We start from the raw sequence: 18,026 nt of genomic DNA, 5'->3' as shown, positions 1-18,026 counted from the left end.
ACTACCAGTTCTGTGGGCGTGGCTTGGTGGGCGTGGCTTGGTGGGTGTGGCAGGGGAAGGATACTGTAAAATCTCCGTTCCCTCCCCACTCCAGAGGAAGAATACTGCAAAATCTCCATTCCCACCCCACTCTGGGGCCAACCAGAGGTGGTATTTGCCGGTTCTCCAAACTACCCAAAATTTCCACTACTGGTTCTCCAGAACTGGTCAGAACTTTCTGAAACCCACCTCTGCTTTGGACCTGCCCAAACTCCAAGCTTAGAGAAGATAGGTAGCTGTACCAGCCTGTCTCATCAAAAGTTATTTAGTGGTTGGGTGATTTGTGGGGTGTACTGGAGCATGAATCCATCAAGGATCTTGGCCTTCACAGTTGTCCAAGCAAGAATTATCCCTGTCTCCTGAGTGCATGGTAGAGAAACTTGATTCTCTCTCGCTCTCCCAGGCAGCGGTGTAACTAATCTCTTCATCAAGCTTTCTCTGATAATCCACTGAACTCTTTCAAGGTTCTCTGAGGGAAATTTATGGATGCTTTTCTAAGAGATTTATTGGATTATTGTCCTACATAACTATTTGGCTTTTATAAAAAAATCTTACGACTTACTCAGAGCTGGGATTCACTTACTTTCCCTACTGGTTCGCAGATATGAGCGCACGCACACTCGGCCTTCCCCACATGCTTCCACGCATCCTCGGCCTTCCAACGCATGCTTGTTGCTTGCGCGAGCGCCTTCCAAAAAGGGGCTAAATAGGATGTCATTACCTCTGGGCAGGTGGGCGGAGTCTGCTGCAGTCAGCGCTACTGGTTTGCCCGAACCGTACAGAACTGGCTGAATCTCACCACTGGATTTAGTACAACGTTGTATGAGGCGTAGGAGCAAATCTGGCTTGCTAGACCATAGATGCAGAGTTGAACCCATGGTGAGGCAGATGTCAGAAGTAGCCACTTGCTCCGTGGCTACTGGATGTGCTTCAAATCAATTGCTAGCTGAAACCTATAGCTCGGGGGTGTCAAACTCAAGGCCCATGGGCCGGATCTGGCCTGTGGGGTGTTTACATCTGGCCCACAGGGTCACCTTGGAAAAAGTGAAGGATCGGCCCGCAGTGCCTCTGCCAGTGAAAACGGAGCTCGGGAGGGCCGCACATACTGGCAGAGGGCTCCAGGAGGCCGTCGTGGCCGAAAAGGGAGCCTTGATGACTGACATGGAGCTGGCCACACTCACCCTGGTCACACGGTCTCCCGGCCCCCTGAGGTCAAGCACAACCCTGATGTGGCCCTCAATGAAATCGAGTTTCTCCTGCTATACCTCAATCTATAGCTAGAGACTCTGACCATTCTATTCCATTCCATTGACTTCTCAACTCAGCCTGAACCTTCAGGGTGACCTTTAGCAAGATCAGAAATAGTACGATACAATCACAGTCCAGGGAAGGAGAAGGAATCGATTGCAAGCTCAGTACTCTGGGGCCAACCCTTCAGAGTAGCTTGCCGGTTTCTAGCGGCTCGGATAGCTCACCTGGAAGACAACTCATCAGAAAGATAATAGAGGTAAGCTGCAGGTTGTGGCAGCTACTGCTTAACTAGATGTGAGAGCAAGGGGGGGGAAGGGAAGCTGGCTTCCCACAACAGTTGTTGTTTGTAAGTAATGAGGCATGGCTGTGAAACCCCAACTTCAAACTCTTATCATTCGGCATCTCTTATCCCCCGCTTGTATCGACTTTAAATCCTCCTCATTCAAGCAACAAAGGCCTCCGTGATTTCATGCGCTGGCTAAAAGCCGACTCGGATAATCACAGGGTAATTTATTTGTGTTACATTGGAATGCATCGTAGAGCCCTGTTAGAGAGCAAAGACACTCTTAAGATGGCTTGAAGTAGAAGAAGAAGGAGTGGCAGAATCAGGGGTGGAGCTGCTGGGGGTTCGCAGGGGTTCGGGAGAACCTCTAGCTAAGATTCTGTGCAGTTCAGAGAACCCCCAAATCCCACTCCTGGCTGGCCCCTCCCCGCCCACCCCTCCCCTCCCCTCCCAGAACTCCCCATGCAGCCTATTTTGGATGCAGGTAAGTGAAGGGCGTGTGTGGAGGCTCGGGGAGGGCGAAAAACCCGTCTACCAGAAGTTTAAGACCATGGCAGGGGAGGGTGTTTTTGCCCTCCCTGGGCTTTGGAGGCCTTCCCTAAGCTTCTGGGAGGCCATTTTCGCCTTCCTGGAGGCTCGAGGAAAGCCTCCGGAGCCCGGGGAAGGCAAAAACGCCCCTCCCCGCCGTGGTGCAGGAGGCCAAGAACTCCTTGCTAAAATTTTTAAAGCCCACCCTTAGGCAGAACCTGGGGGATGGAGTTAAAAGAGGGATTAACCTAGAATCCCTACATAACCAGGACAAGTGGGCTAAATTTAACCCTCTCTCCCCCTGAATTCAGTTTTGGCCCTTATTTAACTGTTTTAACTGCCTTTATTCTTTTTTATGTTGGGGTTTTTAAAAAACTTTTTGTAAGTTGCCCAGAGTCACCGAGGGTGAGCGGGCGGCCGTATAAATCCTACAAACAGATAAATAAAACTTCAAGCAGGTGCTGACTTTTGGTTCAAAAGATTCCCGAGTGTAAGCATTTTAGCAGTAGTTCTGTTTAATTGGACCTTCACATGTCTTTGGTGCCTGTCACTTCCCCACCCTGTTTGTGGCAGAGACTGGGAAAGCATTCTAGCTTTGCCTTGACCTGCTAGCTTTCCTTTGTGATTTAACGTAAAGGATTCAGATGACCTCCCTTTCCTGAATTCCGAAATGGCACTTTCTTGAGAAATCTCACCTTTTATGATGGGTGTTGTGTTTATTTTTTATTATTTATTTTACTTATTAATTTGTCAAACATGTACAAGATAGCAGGTATAAATATGAACATGGACATGAACGAAGGAAATGGATACAAATAAATGGGGACAGTAGGACAGGGATGGTAGGCACGCTGGTGCGCTTATGCACGCCCCCTTTACAGAGCTCTTAGGAATGGGGTGAGGTCCACGGTAGACAGTTTGAGGTTGAAGCTGTGGGGGTTTGAGGATGTAACCACGGAGTCAGTAGAGCATTCCAGGCATTGACCACTCTGTTGCTGAAGTCGTATTTTCCACAATCGAGTTTGGAGCGGTTTACCTTGAGTTTTTATCGATTGTTTGCCAGTGTATTATTGAGGTTGAAGCTGAAGAAGTTGTTGACGGGTAAGACGTTGTAACAGACAATTTTGTGCACTATGCTTAGATCGGACCACAGGCGGCACAGTTCCAGATTGTCCAACTCCCAAAATTTCAAGCCTGGTGGCATAAGGGATTCTATTGTGAGTAGAGGAGTAGAGTACTCTTCTCATGAAATACTTCTGGACCCGCTCAATCACATTAATGTCCGATATACGGAGTGGATTCCAGGCAGATGAGCTGTATTCGAGAATTGGTCTGGCAACGGTTTTGTTTGCCCTAGTTAACAATTCGATGTTACCGGAGAAGAAGCTGCGCAAAATTAGGTTAACAATTCTTTAATTGGGTTTTGGTAGGTAGAAGCGTTCAGGCAAAGCATAACCCACTGAACCTAAGGAAAAAGTGGAGGATATATTATCCATGAGTTCAGTGAAAGAAAGGAAAGGACACAACCTCTCACGTTATGGTCTTGGTGCATAAGTTGAAATGTTACACTGAGATACGTCCTCTCCAGCTAGCATTAACAATACCACTTAGACTTATATATTGCTTCACAGTGCTTTATAACCCTCCCTAAGTGGCTAGCATATTGTCCCCAACAATTTGGATCCTCATTTTACTGACCTCGGTAAGATGCAAGGCTGAGTCAACCTTGAGCCGGTCAGGATCGAACTGCCAAACTGCTGGCAGCCGGCAGTCAGCAGAAGTTGCCTGCAGTACTGCATCCTAACCACTGTGCCACCACGGCTCCTAAGCTGGTTTTCCTGGAGTTGGCAACAGTTAAAGCAAGAGGAGTGAAAGATTATTATGTTCATGGAGAATAATCAGGTTCATTAAGTGGATTTGAGTTGAGATTGGTTAGGTTAGGTTTCGTCGTTGCTTTTCTAAATTTGGTCTCCAGCATGTCAGTCAAAAGCTTAAGTGGCTCTTGGCCTCCGATCTAGGGGCATAGATCAGTCTTCCTGTAAAAGGTTGTTGATCCAACCATTCTGGAAAAATCCAAAGTGGATGAGAGTCAAGCTGAGAGCCTCCGGGGCAAAGATGCCGGTGACATGACAGATCAACAATCATTCATTCAAGGTCATGAAGCTTAAAGTCTGCTGACATATAAACAGGAGGAAGAAGCAATAGGTTTGAACCGCCTTGGGGCGCAAGAAGGATTTTGCATCTTTGCTTTGACAGAGGATAATCAACTCTTATGTAAGCTTCATCCTTGCAAGCAGTCGGGCTTCTTATAGAGCCACGCCGTGCTGTGTCTCTGAGACCCTTAAGCCAAGTTCAAGGCTACCAGCTGTGTCATTCTGGGAATATCTGCCACTATTGTGCCTGGGAACCTGATACAACGCAGCTCTGCCTGGAGCCTGAGGATATCTTCTCTATTTTACGCCCCCACCTTGGTCTCCTGTTCTTTCCACCCAGGAGCGGAACAATCCGATTCCTTCTTCTCTGCCAGCCTGAGCAGAACCTGAGCTTCTCTGGTGGAAAGGTTGGAAGAAACAGCCAGCAAGGTTGCAGAGGCTGTGTCTCCAGGCAGACAAATACAAGAAAAGGGAGGGATTGTTGTTGTTGTTAGTTGCAAAGTCATGTCCGACCCATCGTGACCCCATGGACAATGTTCCTCCAGACCTTCCTGTCCTCTACCATCCTCTGGAGTCCATTGAAGCTCACGCCGACTGCTTCAGTGACTCCATCCAGCCACCTCGTTCTCTGCCGTCTCTTTCTTCTTTTACCCTCAATCGATCCCAGCATCAGGCTCTTCTCCAGTGAGTCCTTCCTTCTCATTAGGTGGCCAAAGTATTTGAGTTTCATCCTCAGGATCTGGCCTTCTAAAGAGCAGTCAGGGTTGATCTCCTCTAGGACTGACCGGTTGGATCGCCTTGCAGTCCAAGGGACTCGCAGGAGTCTTCTCCAGCACCATAGTTCAAAGGCCTCGATTCTTTGGTGCTCAGCCTTCCGTATGGTCCAACTTTCACAGCCATCCATTGCAACTGGGAAAACCGTAGCCTTGACTATACGCACTTTGGTTGGCAGGGTGATGTCTCTGCTTTTTAGTACGCTGTCTAGATTTGCCATAGCTTTCCTCTCCAGGAGCAAGCATCTTTTCATTTCTTGGCTGTAGTCTCCATCTGTGGTGATCTTGGAGCCCAGGAAAATAAAATCTGTCACTACCTCCCATTTCTTCCCCATTTATTTGCCAGGAATTGAGAGCGCTGGATGCCATGATCTTAGTTTTCTTATAGTACCAAAAGACAAAAAAGGGAGGGATAGGAAGAGAAAAGAAGCATCTGAGGTTTCTTGTCGAACTCCATTGCTTTTTGAAAGATGTCCGGCACAACTGAACCATCGGGGGTGTTTCAGAAGATTACCCCATGCAACAAAATGAAGACTCTTGTGGCACAAGCTACTCAAAAAAGTATGCTGCAGCAGACAACCACTCTACCCTCATTTTGCCATTCTCTGCATTGCATACCCAGGTGTAAATTGATGCCACCCTCTGAGTTAATCACTGAAGAGGGATTGATTGACCTCTTCTCTTGCTCTCCTCCAGTTACATTACAAAAAGGCTTGACAGAGAATGAAGCAGTCGGTGTAAGCTTTAATGGACTTCGGGGGATGGTAGAGGACAGAAAGGCCTGGAGGAACATTGTCCATGGGGTCACGATGGGTCAGACACAACTTCACAACTAACAACAACAACAAAGCTTGAATGGACCATATAATGTTTTAAACAAACTTTGCAAAAATGGCTGTCTGTATAAAAAACCCTTCTGGATAAAACTAAACTATCCATCCAGTCCAAAATCTGGAGTCATGTGGTGGCCTAGAGGTGGAGCTCTCGCCTCACAATCAGGAGGCTGTGAGTTCAATCCTAGGTAGAGGCAGATATTTCTCTCTCTGAGCAAACTGAGAATATATCTGCTGAACAAAACTCCACATTGGTGACAGGAAAGGCATCTGGCCATTAAAACATTCTTCTAGCTCCATTCAGTTGCCCAGACTTCACCCCATAAGGTATTAATGGGTCGTTAAATGAAGATGATGATCCAATCCAAAATCGGGACAAAGTGTTATGGATTGGACAGAATGCCAGCAGTGTAGATAGTATTATATAGAAGAATGTCAAAATCAAATTGGTATAAAGTTGCATGTTATCTCCATGAGGGTAAAGCTGTACACTGTAAAGGAATAACAAAAAGGGATACTTCTGAATTACAAATTGGAGAAGGGTGCTGAGAGTACCATGCACTACAAGAAGAATCAGTTCCTCAGTCCTGGGCCAACAAAAGACTAGCTGCTCCCTTAAGCCAATGATCAACAAGTAGATACTTACTCTGGATTTGACATGCAGGCAGATGTTAGTCTAGGGAAAAAAATGTTTGACAAGGTTGATGGAAGTAGAAGAAAACAGATAAGACTGATGGAGAAGACAGGACAAGAAGCAACGGATGGAAACTAATCAAGGAGAGACGCGACCTAGAATTAAGGAGAAATTTCCTGATAGAAGAATTAATCAGTGGAACAACTTGCCTGCAGAAGTTGTGAATGCTCCGTCACTGGAGGCTTTTAAGAAGAGATTGGACAACAATTTGTCTGAAATGGTATAGGGTTTCTTGCCTGAGCAGGGGGTTGGACTAGAAGACCTCCAAGGTCCCTTTCAACTCTTCCAATATTCTATTCTATTCTATTCTATTCTATTCTATTCTATTCTATTCTGTTCTGTTCTGTTCTGTTCTGTTCTGTTCTGTTCCGTTCCGTTCCGTTCCGTTCCGTTCCGTTCCGCTCCACTCCACTCCACTCCACTCCACTCCACTCCACTCCACTTCCCTCCACTCCACTCTATGTTCTGTTCTGTTCTGTTCTATTCTATTCTATTCTATTCTATTCTATTCTGTTCTGTTCTGTTCTGTTCTGTTCTGTTCTGTTCTGTTCTGTTCTGTTCCGTTCCGTTCCGTTCCGTTCCGTTCCACTCCACTCCACTCCACTCCACTCCACTCCACTCCACTCTATGTTCTGTCTGTTCTGTTCTGTTCTGTTCCGTTCCGTTCCGTTCCGTTCCATTCCGTTCCACTCCACTCCACTCCACTCCACTCCACTCCACTCCACTCCACTCCACTTCCCTCCACTCCACTCTATGTTCTGTTCTGTTCTGTTCTGTTCTGTTCTGTTCTATTCTATTCTATTCTATTCTATTCTATTCTATTCTATTCTACTCTACTCTACTCTACTCTACTCTACTCTACTCTACTCTACTCTATTCTATGTTCTGTTCTATTTGATTTGATTTGATTCAATTCGATTCGATTCCACTCCACTCCACTCCATTCCACTCTATGTTCTATTCTATTCTATTCTATTCTATTCTATTCTATTCTATTCTATTCTATTCTATTCTATTCTATTCTATTCTATAGATCAAGAAGATTGCTGAGGTGTCAGTGGAAGAGCTACCAAGATGGTTCAGGCTGGTGAATATTTGTGCATGTATTTAGAGGCACCTGTTCACACCACACACACTTAAATGGCTATAATTTGTAAACTGGGAATTAGCAGTTTAAACATCTCCTGTTCTTGCATAGGCAATGTTTATTTTCCTTTAGACACCCTAGAAGATCACATTCTCTAAACTGTTTACTGTTTGGGATTAGAGGGTGAAGAAAGGAGGTGTAAAATTAGACGTTGGTGATTTGTAAGAGATGTTATCTCCCGCTTCTCGTATTAAAGCTACCCGGTGAACAGGGCTTGAAAGTAAGCCAGATAATCCACTTCCTGCACTTAGTTTGCCCATCTTATCTCTTACTGCCTTTGTTATCTCTGGACTGATTTCCGGCCATAGATCAGACAGGAGAGGTGTGACATGTTTTTTTTTTCCAAGCCCAAGGCCAGCTCATGGCATCTGAGTGTCTTGCACTAAAATTGCTATAGCAAAAGCCAGAGCAGATTTTAGGAAGAAAGTATCATCCTGTATTTAATTTGCATCCCCTCCTCTCTCTCCCCCCCTCCCTCCCTCTATCTACATCTATCTATCTATCTATCTATCTATCTATCTATCTATCTATCTTCATCTATCTACATCCATCTATCTATCTATCTATCTATCATCTATCTATCTATCTATCTATCTATCTATCTATCTATCTATCTTCATCTATCTATCTATCTATTTATTTATTTATTTATTTAATCAAATTTCTATACCGCCCTACTCCCGAAGGACTCAGGGCAGTGAACAGCCAAGATAAAATACAGATAATACAAATATTAAAAATCCCTTAAAATTATTAAATATTTTGGCCGAAACACAGATTAAAACACCCAATTTATAAAATCACGAATTAAAAAATTTAAAAAATAATTTAAAATCTTCATCTATCTTCATCTATCTACATCTATCTATCTATCTATCTATCTATCTATCTATCTATCTATCTATCTGTCATCTGTCTGTCTAATCTCTCCTCTATTTTCTCTCTCTCTCTCTTCTCTCGCTCTCTCCTGTCTCTGTATCTTCTCTCTCTCTCTCTCTCTCTCTCTCTCTCTCTCTCTCTCTCTCTCTCTCTCTCTCCCTCCCTCCCTCCCTCCCTCCCTCCCTCCCTCCCATGTCCCTGGTGCTCTCAGAACCTGGTTGTTTTCTTGTAGACATTTCATTACCCAACCTAGTAACGTCATCAGTGCTAGTAGGGAGTGAGTTTGCTTTCAGTTTATATATTAGTAGCTTGCCCTACCAGTGTGTTTTCCTCCTCCTGTTGCATTGGTTGTTCCTGTTCCCTCTAGTGATTGATATAGAGGTGGGCTGCTGCCGGTTCAGGTGAACCGGTAGTTACAACCCATAGATGGGCCCCCCACTCACCCCGGCACTATTCCGTCCTATATCGCCATGTTTTTGAAGCCACACGCGTGCTCACATTTTCAGTGCTGGGCGAACCGGTTGTTACAACCTGCAACAGCCCACCACTGGATTGATGCAACTTCTTTCTGCATTCCAAAGAGCTGTAGAATTGGTGGCAGTGGTGGGATTCAAATTTTTCTACTGCTGATTCTGTGGGCGTGGCTTGGTGGGGCGGCCCCTTGCTGTGAGTGAGATTGAGTTGGCCAGGCCCACTCAGTCACATGACCCCCACCAACCACACCGACCAAGCCACGCCCTCAAGAACCAGCAGGGGCAGGACTAGCCAGAGGTGGTATTTGCCGGTTCGGCAAACCAGTTAAAATTTCCGCTACCAGTTCGGGCGAACCAGGCTGAACTGGCTGAATACCACCTCTGAGTGGCACGGTATGTCAATGGTTTCAAATAAGCCCAAGGAAAACTAAATACTTCAAACGAGGAGCAGCTGAGATGAAGAGGAGGTATTATCTTGGGTGCCTGTTCCTCAGACCTTGCAAAGCACCTGACTTTCTAATTTTGGTCCAAATAGGTCGTTGTGTGGCTCTAGAAACAACTTTTTTTTTTTTAAAGAACAGCTGTGTTCTAAAACAACTCCTTTATTTTCCAGGTCTTTACAATTCTATGGACAGCTGGATGATTGTTCCCAACATCAAACAGAACCATTATACGGTGCATGGGTTGCAAAGCGGCACACGATACATCTTCCTCGTCAAGGCGATCAATCAGGCTGGCAGCCGAAACAGTGAGCCTGCCAGGCTGAAGACTAACAGTAAGCATTTTCATGGTTGGGACTTTCTTCCTGGTCTGAAGACGGGAGGGGAAAGAGCAAATGCACGGGGCATAGAAGCAGAAGCATGGAAAAAAGAATGTCTAGAAGAACATGTCTACAAGAACATCTTGCAGTTCCTACGAAGGTGTGGTGATGGATTCCAGTCCTTCATATTCCGGAATGGGGTTAAATTTAAAGGGAGGATCCTTGACTGTTTATGAAGGTTGGCTAACACTAATTGGATTTGCACACCCGGTTATATTAAAATATAATGGAGTTATATATTGAGTAGCTTGGGGTGTGGTAGGAAGCCTAGCTATCCCCTTAGATTTTGCAAAGTGAGTCATCATTTTAACAGATTACAGATTAACAGAGTTGGAAGGGACCTTGTAGGTCATCTAGTCCAACCCCCCGCCCAAGCAGGAGACCCTACTTTTCTGTACATTGAATTTCATTTTCTTAGAGAGGGTCCAGTGTTCAAGTCTGTCAAGATCCATCTGGATCTTGAGCCTATCTTCTAGGGTGTTAGCTATTCCTGCCAGCTTAGTACCATCTGCAAATTTGGTAAGTTCCCCTTCTATTCCCTCATCTAAGTCGTTTATGAAGATTGAAGAGTACTGCTTAACGCATTGTAAGCTGCCCTGAGTCTCCGGAGAAGGGCGGCATATAAATCGAATCAATCAATCAATCAATCAATCAATCAATCAATCAATCAATAACACTGGGCCTAAGACTGAACCTTGTGGTACCCCACTGCTTACTTCCCTCCATGTAGACATAGACCCATTAAGGACTACTCATTGCGTATGGTTTGTCAGCCAGTTACGAATCCATCTGGTGGTGATGCTATCTATCCCACTTTTTTCTACATTACCAAGTAGTAGGTTGTGGTCTACTTTGTCGAACGCCTTGTTGAATGTTAAGCCATAGTTGGGCACTGCACAGGATCATGACATGTTGTGGAGTGCAGTGGCTCACACGGTTAGGACGCTGGGTTGGAGGTTAGCAAGCCTGCGTTTTAGACCCGAGTGCAGCTGCCTGGCCGGTTGAGCTCCTGTCATTTGCTCCAGCTCCCTGATGGGGATATGAAAAGAGTTCTCCACAGGCATTTCCCAGGCAACATTGATGTCTTAAGGTATTATGAATCTCAAGATTCTGGACTGCCATTTTACATTACTGCTAGTCATTGGTCCAGACTGGCTCAATCTTCCTACTTAAACATAGCTGTAGCAATGTTTTCTGAGGAATCTCAAGAAGGTTACATCAGAGGGTATTTTTAAAAAGTCTTATCCTGAATCCATAACACAGGGAAATTTATGGAATAAATATTTGCCATTTCTTCACCCCCAGTATCACTTAGAGGTAAAGGTAAAGGTTCCCCCGCACATATGTGCTAGTCGTCCTGACTCTAGGGGGCGGTGCTCATCTCTGTTTCAAAGCCAAAGAGCTAGCACTGTCCGAAGACGTCTCCGTGGTCACGTGGCCGGCATGACTAAATGCCAAAGGCGCACGGAACGCTGTTACCTTCCCACCAAAGGTGGTCCCTATTTTTTCTACTTGCATTTTTTATGTGCTTTCGAACTGCTAGGTTGGCAGAAGCTGGGACAAGTAACGGGAGCTCACCCCGTTACGTGGCACTAGGGATTCAAACCGCTGAACTGCCGACCTTTCGATCGACAAGCTCAGTGTCTTAGCCACTGAGCAACTGCATCCCTCTCAGTATCACTTATTACCACTCGGGAGAGTAGAGGAGGACTAGAAAGCTTCCTTTGGTGAACATCTCAAAATTAACCAATCTTAGAGGTCCACTGGATTTGCGCTATTTGCATGAGATGAAAGAGATGGACCAGATGTACGAGATAGGAGAAGGATATTGTATCCAGAAACCTATTATCACAAACCCATTATGGTGGATATTTAGACCCAACTTCATTTGGCCTGTAGAAAGTGGGTTTTAATGGATTCCGGGATCCTTCCCACTTTGATATTTCAATTTTTCCTATCTTCAGTGTTTGACTGGGTGTTTAAAATGATTTATTGCCTCCACCACTTCCATCAGCTCCCTGGAAACCAGAATGCCTGTGAAAATAAAAAGCAAATCCAATTTCTTTTCTTGTGAGTTGAGGAGAACAGCTCGGCTTTGATGAAAATCTTTTCTTTTTTGCTTGCTTGCTTGTTTGTTATGAAAATGCATCGCTCACAGATTTGTGAGGGTTTTTAAAAAGGGATGAATGGCTGCCTGGCTGGATAAGCCAAGCCCTGGCAAAAAAAAAAAAAAAAAAAAAGCCTCTACTTTGGAGGGTATTGACTTGTGTCAATAAATTGCTAGCAAGAAAGGGTTATAGGGGAAAGGAGGGTGTGAGATGGACTGCCCTCTCTGTCACTCAGCCGAATGATTAGGAGGTGGCCCAAGGCTTTGCATTGCACTGGAAGTCCATTTGTTAAATTAATCAAACACCCAATGAACTTTTAGCCAATGCATGTCAAAGAGGGAGCATAAACTGGCAAATGAGATGGGGTGGGGGCTTCTGATTGTACCACCAATTTGTGGTACAATCAGTGGGCGAATTTGTGGGCGAACCAGCTCAAACCAGTAGCATTTCATCCCTGTCTTTCAGCAAGGAATGTATGAGAATACAAGGGTAGTTTTCCATTTGCAATCTTCACATCTGCTGCTGAGTTGCAGCCTAGCAGTGGAACTAAGATTCTCCGGAGGGATTATGGAGATACTTTGGAAAAGAAGACCTTAAAATCCTAGATTTCATGGTTCTTTCTCTTGGACCAAGGTTTTAGAAGTTATGGGGTGGCTTTTTCAGCGAAGCACTTTTTAAAGCAGGATTGTCAGCAAGCCATGTGCAATTACCTCCTAAAATGACATTCACGGGGTTTTAATTTTTTTTTTTTTAATGTGTGATATTTTTGAATTCTCACATGAAGTCTCCTTGCAAAATAACATCCAAGGAGAAGTAACTGAGGGGGTTGGGAATGTTTATTGGAAGAAATAAAGAGCCTTGGTAGTACAGGGGTTTAAGGCACCCTGTTATTAAGCTTATTAAGACCAGCTGCCTGCAATTACTGCAGGGTTCGAATCTCGCCAAGGCTCAAGGTTGACTCAGCCTTCCATCCTTTCTAAGGTAGGTGAAATGAGGACCCAGGTTGTGGGGGCAATAAGCTGACTTTGTATAAATATACAAAAGATGAAGGCTATTGCTGAGCACATTGTAAGCCGCCCTGAGTCTTCGGAGAAGGGCGGCATATAAATCAAATAAAAAAAAAAATATCCATCTGGTCCAGTTCCATGCTGGAATGAAGACACTGGAAACATGTAGGCTGATTGGAAAGATGGTTTAATGATGAAGCACAACCCCCAAGCACATGTGATTCTGGGTAGCTGACCACATGGAGTTGAGAGTGAGGGTTTTTTTATACCTTCTCTTGGCCTTTGCACTTGAGCTTCCTGTTCCTGTGCAAGAACATGTATTCTATTGGCTGTTGTCAGACTCCCATGGAGCCATGTACAAATCCTAGGAGTTTGTCTGAGCTAAGCTTGGTTGAAGTTTGGCTGATGCAATGAAGTGGTTTGTGTTCTGAAAGGGTGTTGGGTAATTCCTATTGTGGCTTAATGGCTTTGCCCTGAAGGATAATCCCATCATCCTGGAGCTGAAGGTTTTTTGTGTTTTAGATAGGCTGGCCTAGTCTTTCCCAATGGGCACAAAACAGGAGTGAAATCTACTTACCTTCCCTACCGGTTCGGAAGCGTGTGCGTGCGTCACATGCAATTTTGGACCCTCTGCGTATGCACAAAGCTTTCTGTACATGTGCAGAGGGTAATAAACAGGTTATTTCCTGGTTAAAACCAGGAAGTAACAACGTCTGGGCAGGTGGGCGGAGCCTCGCACTGCCACCGCTACCGGTTCTCCAAACCACCTGCCGCCGTTACCAGTTTGCCTAAACCGGTGCGAACCAGTACCATTTCACCCCTGGCACAAAATATCTGCTGGGGCTATTAAGAAAGTGGGGGTTGCTTTTAAAAAAAAAACATGTTTCTCCATTTCTCCCTTTAGGAAATATAATATTCTGCCTTTTTAATATTTCTCAAAATATTTCATTCTCCTAGGAGAGGGGTGGGTGCTACCTTTCTACAGTCTTGAGATAGGAAGGTGGAAGATGGGATATGGTAGCATGTGAAAGAAGTCAGCTTGCAGTCCAAAATATGTTCTGTGTGCTCTCATAGTATAGGACAAAGAGTAGAGCCTTAAATTACAGGAAGATTACGGTGCAGTGTTAAGAATGAGTTACCCAGAGCAATGATGGACTCTCTTTCTGTGAACATGTCCAGCTAAAAGCTGGAGAGAGACTTGTGATGAATGGTTTAATGTGGACCCCTGCAGGTCTCAAAGTGTCACCTCCCAACCCTGATTCTCAGGAAACCACCTGAGATTTTGGGGCTGAGATTGCCAAAACCTTGCAATATTTCCCACATGTATAGTTAGGACAAAAAAATATAGTTAGGATAAAAGGGACGCGGTAGCTCAGTGGCTAAGATGCCAAGCTGGTCGATCGAAAGGTTGGCAGTTAGGAGCTCTGGTGGCTCAGCAGACTAATTAACATCCACTTACATCTGCTGCCTGCAATTATTGCAAGTTCAAATCTCACCAGGCTCAAGATTGATTCAGCCTTCCATCCTTTCTAAGGTAGGTAAAATGAGGACCCAGATTATGGGGGCAATAAGATGACTTTGTATAAATATACAAAAGTATGAAGGCTGTTGCTTAACGCATTGTAAGCCGCCCTGAGTCTCCGGAGAAGGGTGGCATATAAATCAAAATTAAAAAAATAATAATAAAAAAAAGTTCAGCGGTTCGAATCCCTAGTGCTGCGTAATGGGGTGAGCTCCCGTTACTTGGCCAGCTTCTGCCAACCTAGAAGTTCGAAAGCATGTAAAAAATGCAAGTAGAAAAATAGGGACCACCTTTGGTGGGAAGGTAACAGCGTTCCGTGCGCCTTTGGCGTTGAGTCATGCCGGCCACATGACCACGGAGACGTCTTCGGACAGCGCTGGCTCTTCAGCTTTGAAGCAGAGATGAGCATCGTCTTTACCTTTACCTTTACCTTTACCTTTACCTTTACCTTTACCTTTATAGTTAGGCATCAGTACTACTGAGCAATGTTCCCATCTGTTTGCAAAACGTAGTTTCTCCTCCACTCCAGGCAGCTTCTACCCACAGTTAAAAAATCCGAAATATTATAAAAATGAAATTAAAGGAGTGGGGCGGGGGAAGAGATAAATAAACATGCAGGAGCTCTCTTGCCCAAAAGCTCCTTCAGAGCCGAGAGCCTGACAGCCTTCCTGAACTCCAACAAAGATGTGCTTTGACAGACTTCAGCTGAGCTCTGCTTCTGCTGGGGAATAACAATTGATTGGTTATGTCATTCCTCTCGCTTCTCAGCACACATGTTCCTGTCAAAGGCTGTTCAGAATTTTTCTAAACTTGGTTGAGGCCAACTCCGTAACTCTGCAGAGCTGGAGGGTGAACTTGCTTCGCCGCAGGTTCAGCCAGGTTCATTGTCCCCTGCAGGGTATCCAAAATTGATTTTCAATCCTCGAAGAGGCTCTATTGTTTTTACTGATCAAGCTAGCACAGAGGTCTGCAACCTTAAATACTCACAGAGCCATTTGGACCCGTTTCCCACAGAAAAGAAAACACCGGGAGCCACAAAACCTGGGTGGACGTGGCCAACTCGATGTCACTCACTTCCACCAGTCACATGACACCCCCAGCCACGCCTACCCAGCCGATCATTAGGGCAGAGAACCAGTTGTTAAAAAACACCAGGAACCACAAAATCCTTTTGACATCTCTCTCTCTCCCCTCTCTCCCTCTTTCTCCCCCTCTCCCTCTCTGTATCTCTCTCTGTCTCTCTCTCTCTCCCCCGATCTCTGTATTTCTCTCTCTCTGCTCTGGCCGCTTCTCCATCCCACACCGTCACCCTTACCTTCTCAGGCCAGGTGAGGAGTGACTGGGAGGGGAGGGCGAGGGGGGGCCAGCCAGTGGTGGGATCACCTGACAGAGAGCCACAGCAGAGGGCCCAAAGAGCTGCATGCAGCTCCGGAGCTACAGATTGCTGACCCCTGAGCTAACACAACTTTTTCACAGTCATGCATAGAACTGACTTTCTGGATTGATCCAAAAGCCACCGGCAGATCCTTTGCTGCACAAAAGCTTGGGCCAAATGTACCCTCATGCATGAGCCAGTTTAAGAGCTAGTGCAGGGATGAAATGCTCTGAAATCTGCTACCGGTTTGCTTTGCTACCGGTTCACTTTGCGTGCACATGCACAGTGTGATCAAATGCGCACTTTGTGCTCATGCACACTGCAGGCGCTACCGCACAGCGCTGAAAAGGGAGGATTAAGAAGCCTTTTTCTAAGATAAGTAGAATGGCGGGGTGGGGAACAGCTATGCCGTGCGATTCAAATTCGCTAGAAAGCAGGATTTCCTGCTTTCTAGTGAATATAAATTGTGCGCACAGCTGATCATCGGAAATACCGGTTCACCTGAACTGGTAGCATTTTTTTTACTACTGGTTCGTCCGAACCGGTAGCTTTTATTACTATCAGGTCGGGTGAACTGGTTCAAACTGGTAGCATTTCACCCCTGGTCTAGTGGTAAAGGCACTAGGCTAGAAACGAGGAGACCATGAATTCTAATCTCAGTTTAGGCCTGAAAACCAGCTTGGGTGACTTTAAGCCAGTTCTTCTCTCTTGGCCCACTCTCTTTGCACTGGTAGACTGGGCTGAAGCCACGCTGGCCCGATCTTTCCTCTTTGCGCTGGGTAGACTGGGCTGAAGCCACATTGTCCTGATCTTTCCTCTTCACATTGGGTAGACCAGGACGGCCCCGCATGCCGGATCCGACCACATCATGGGCTGGATCTCGCTTGCAGGTCTTGAGTTTGACATCCTTGATCTAGATAGACTGCAAGATTTCTTCCAGTTCTACGATTCTGTGCAAAATCTATCAAGCCTTGTCTTCCTTTCATGGCAGTAGCTGTTCCTATTGCTCCGGGAAATTCATGCTTGAACTATGCCTCTGTTGACTGTCCCCTGGATTACAAATGGCCCCATTGAGTTATTGCCGTTTATGGCCATTAAAGTTTGCCGTGTGGTTGCTTGCAATTATTTAATTACAACCGACACAAATTCTTCCCCCTCCCCTTTCCTCCTTCATTGGGCGAAATAAATCACGGTGGGGCCATGTATTCGGAAAGGATCGTTCTGCAAAAAATAAAATACCGGCAGTGTCCAGCTTTTCGTAAGTGGAAAAACAAATCAAATACAGTTTGTTACATCTGTTGACAATGAACTGCTCAGCTTGTATCGAACATTGCAGAATTGGCTTTCAACGTTCTCTTGATGTCCACGATAAGCTGATTGACGGTGGATTTCAGTTCCCTGTATTTCCTTCTCTCAACAACGATGCAAAGATTCTTGTACCGTTGAGAAAACCTAGCAGCACATCTAAGAATTCCTTGCACAGATTATAGATCTATCTGGACTTTGATGATTCAATAGAGCTTGCGCTGTTGATGTAGTTAAGTAGCATCAGAGGATGATGGGCGGCTTAGAGGAGCAAGAGAGGATTCCCCCCCCCCCCAGCAACCTCAAGTTTTTCCAGTCTTGGGAATCGTGCACTGTGATGAAAGAAGGTTGCATTTCATCGCCATTGCATCGTCAGCATGGAACAAAACTGATTTTCAGCTTTTGATTGGTGTCTTCAGCCAGAGCCCCATCCCTGTGAGCAGGGGCGGGATTCAAAAATTTTAGCAACCGGTTCTCTGCCTGGTTGCTGGGTGGGCGTGGCCAAGGTTTGCGTGGCCTACTCAGGCTCCTGCACTATGGTGGGGGGTGTTTTCGCCCTCCCCAGGCTCCGGAGGCTTTCCTCGAGCCTCCGAAAGGGCGAAAACGGCCTCCCCCTGGCTCCAGAGGCCCTCCGGAGGCTGGAAATGGATCCGTTTCCAGACTTCTGGAGCTTCTGGGAGGCCCATTTTTCGCCCTCCCAGAGCCTTCACGCAGGCACTGCACTTACCTGACATCCAAAACAGGCCGTGTGGAGACTCCTGGGAGGGGTGGGGCAGGGTGGGCGGGGCCAGCCAGTCCTTGCAATTACCGGTTCGGTGAACCAGATGTAAAATTAG

The 18,026-nt window shown here is 45.7% G+C and overlaps 1 protein-coding gene across 2 annotated transcripts in view; it reads left to right on the top strand.

The window, feature by feature from the left end:
• Positions 1 to 18,026, top strand: part of MID2 (midline 2) — a 197,194-nt gene that overhangs the window by 162,049 nt on the left and 17,119 nt on the right. For both annotated transcript variants that reach the window (XM_034424069.3, XM_034424070.3), the window contains exon 8: positions 9,667 to 9,828. In XM_034424069.3, coding sequence (XP_034279960.1) covers positions 9,667 to 9,828 — 162 coding nt within the window. The remainder of the gene's footprint in view (positions 1 to 9,666; positions 9,829 to 18,026) is intronic.

Source organism: Pantherophis guttatus, chromosome 12, assembly GCF_059756535.1.
Source record: "Pantherophis guttatus breed Tessera chromosome 12, ASM5975653v1, whole genome shotgun sequence".
NCBI lineage: Eukaryota > Metazoa > Chordata > Lepidosauria > Squamata > Colubridae > Pantherophis > Pantherophis guttatus.
Note: the sequence above shows the minus strand (reverse complement) of the source record. Positions and strands in the feature narration are given on the sequence as shown.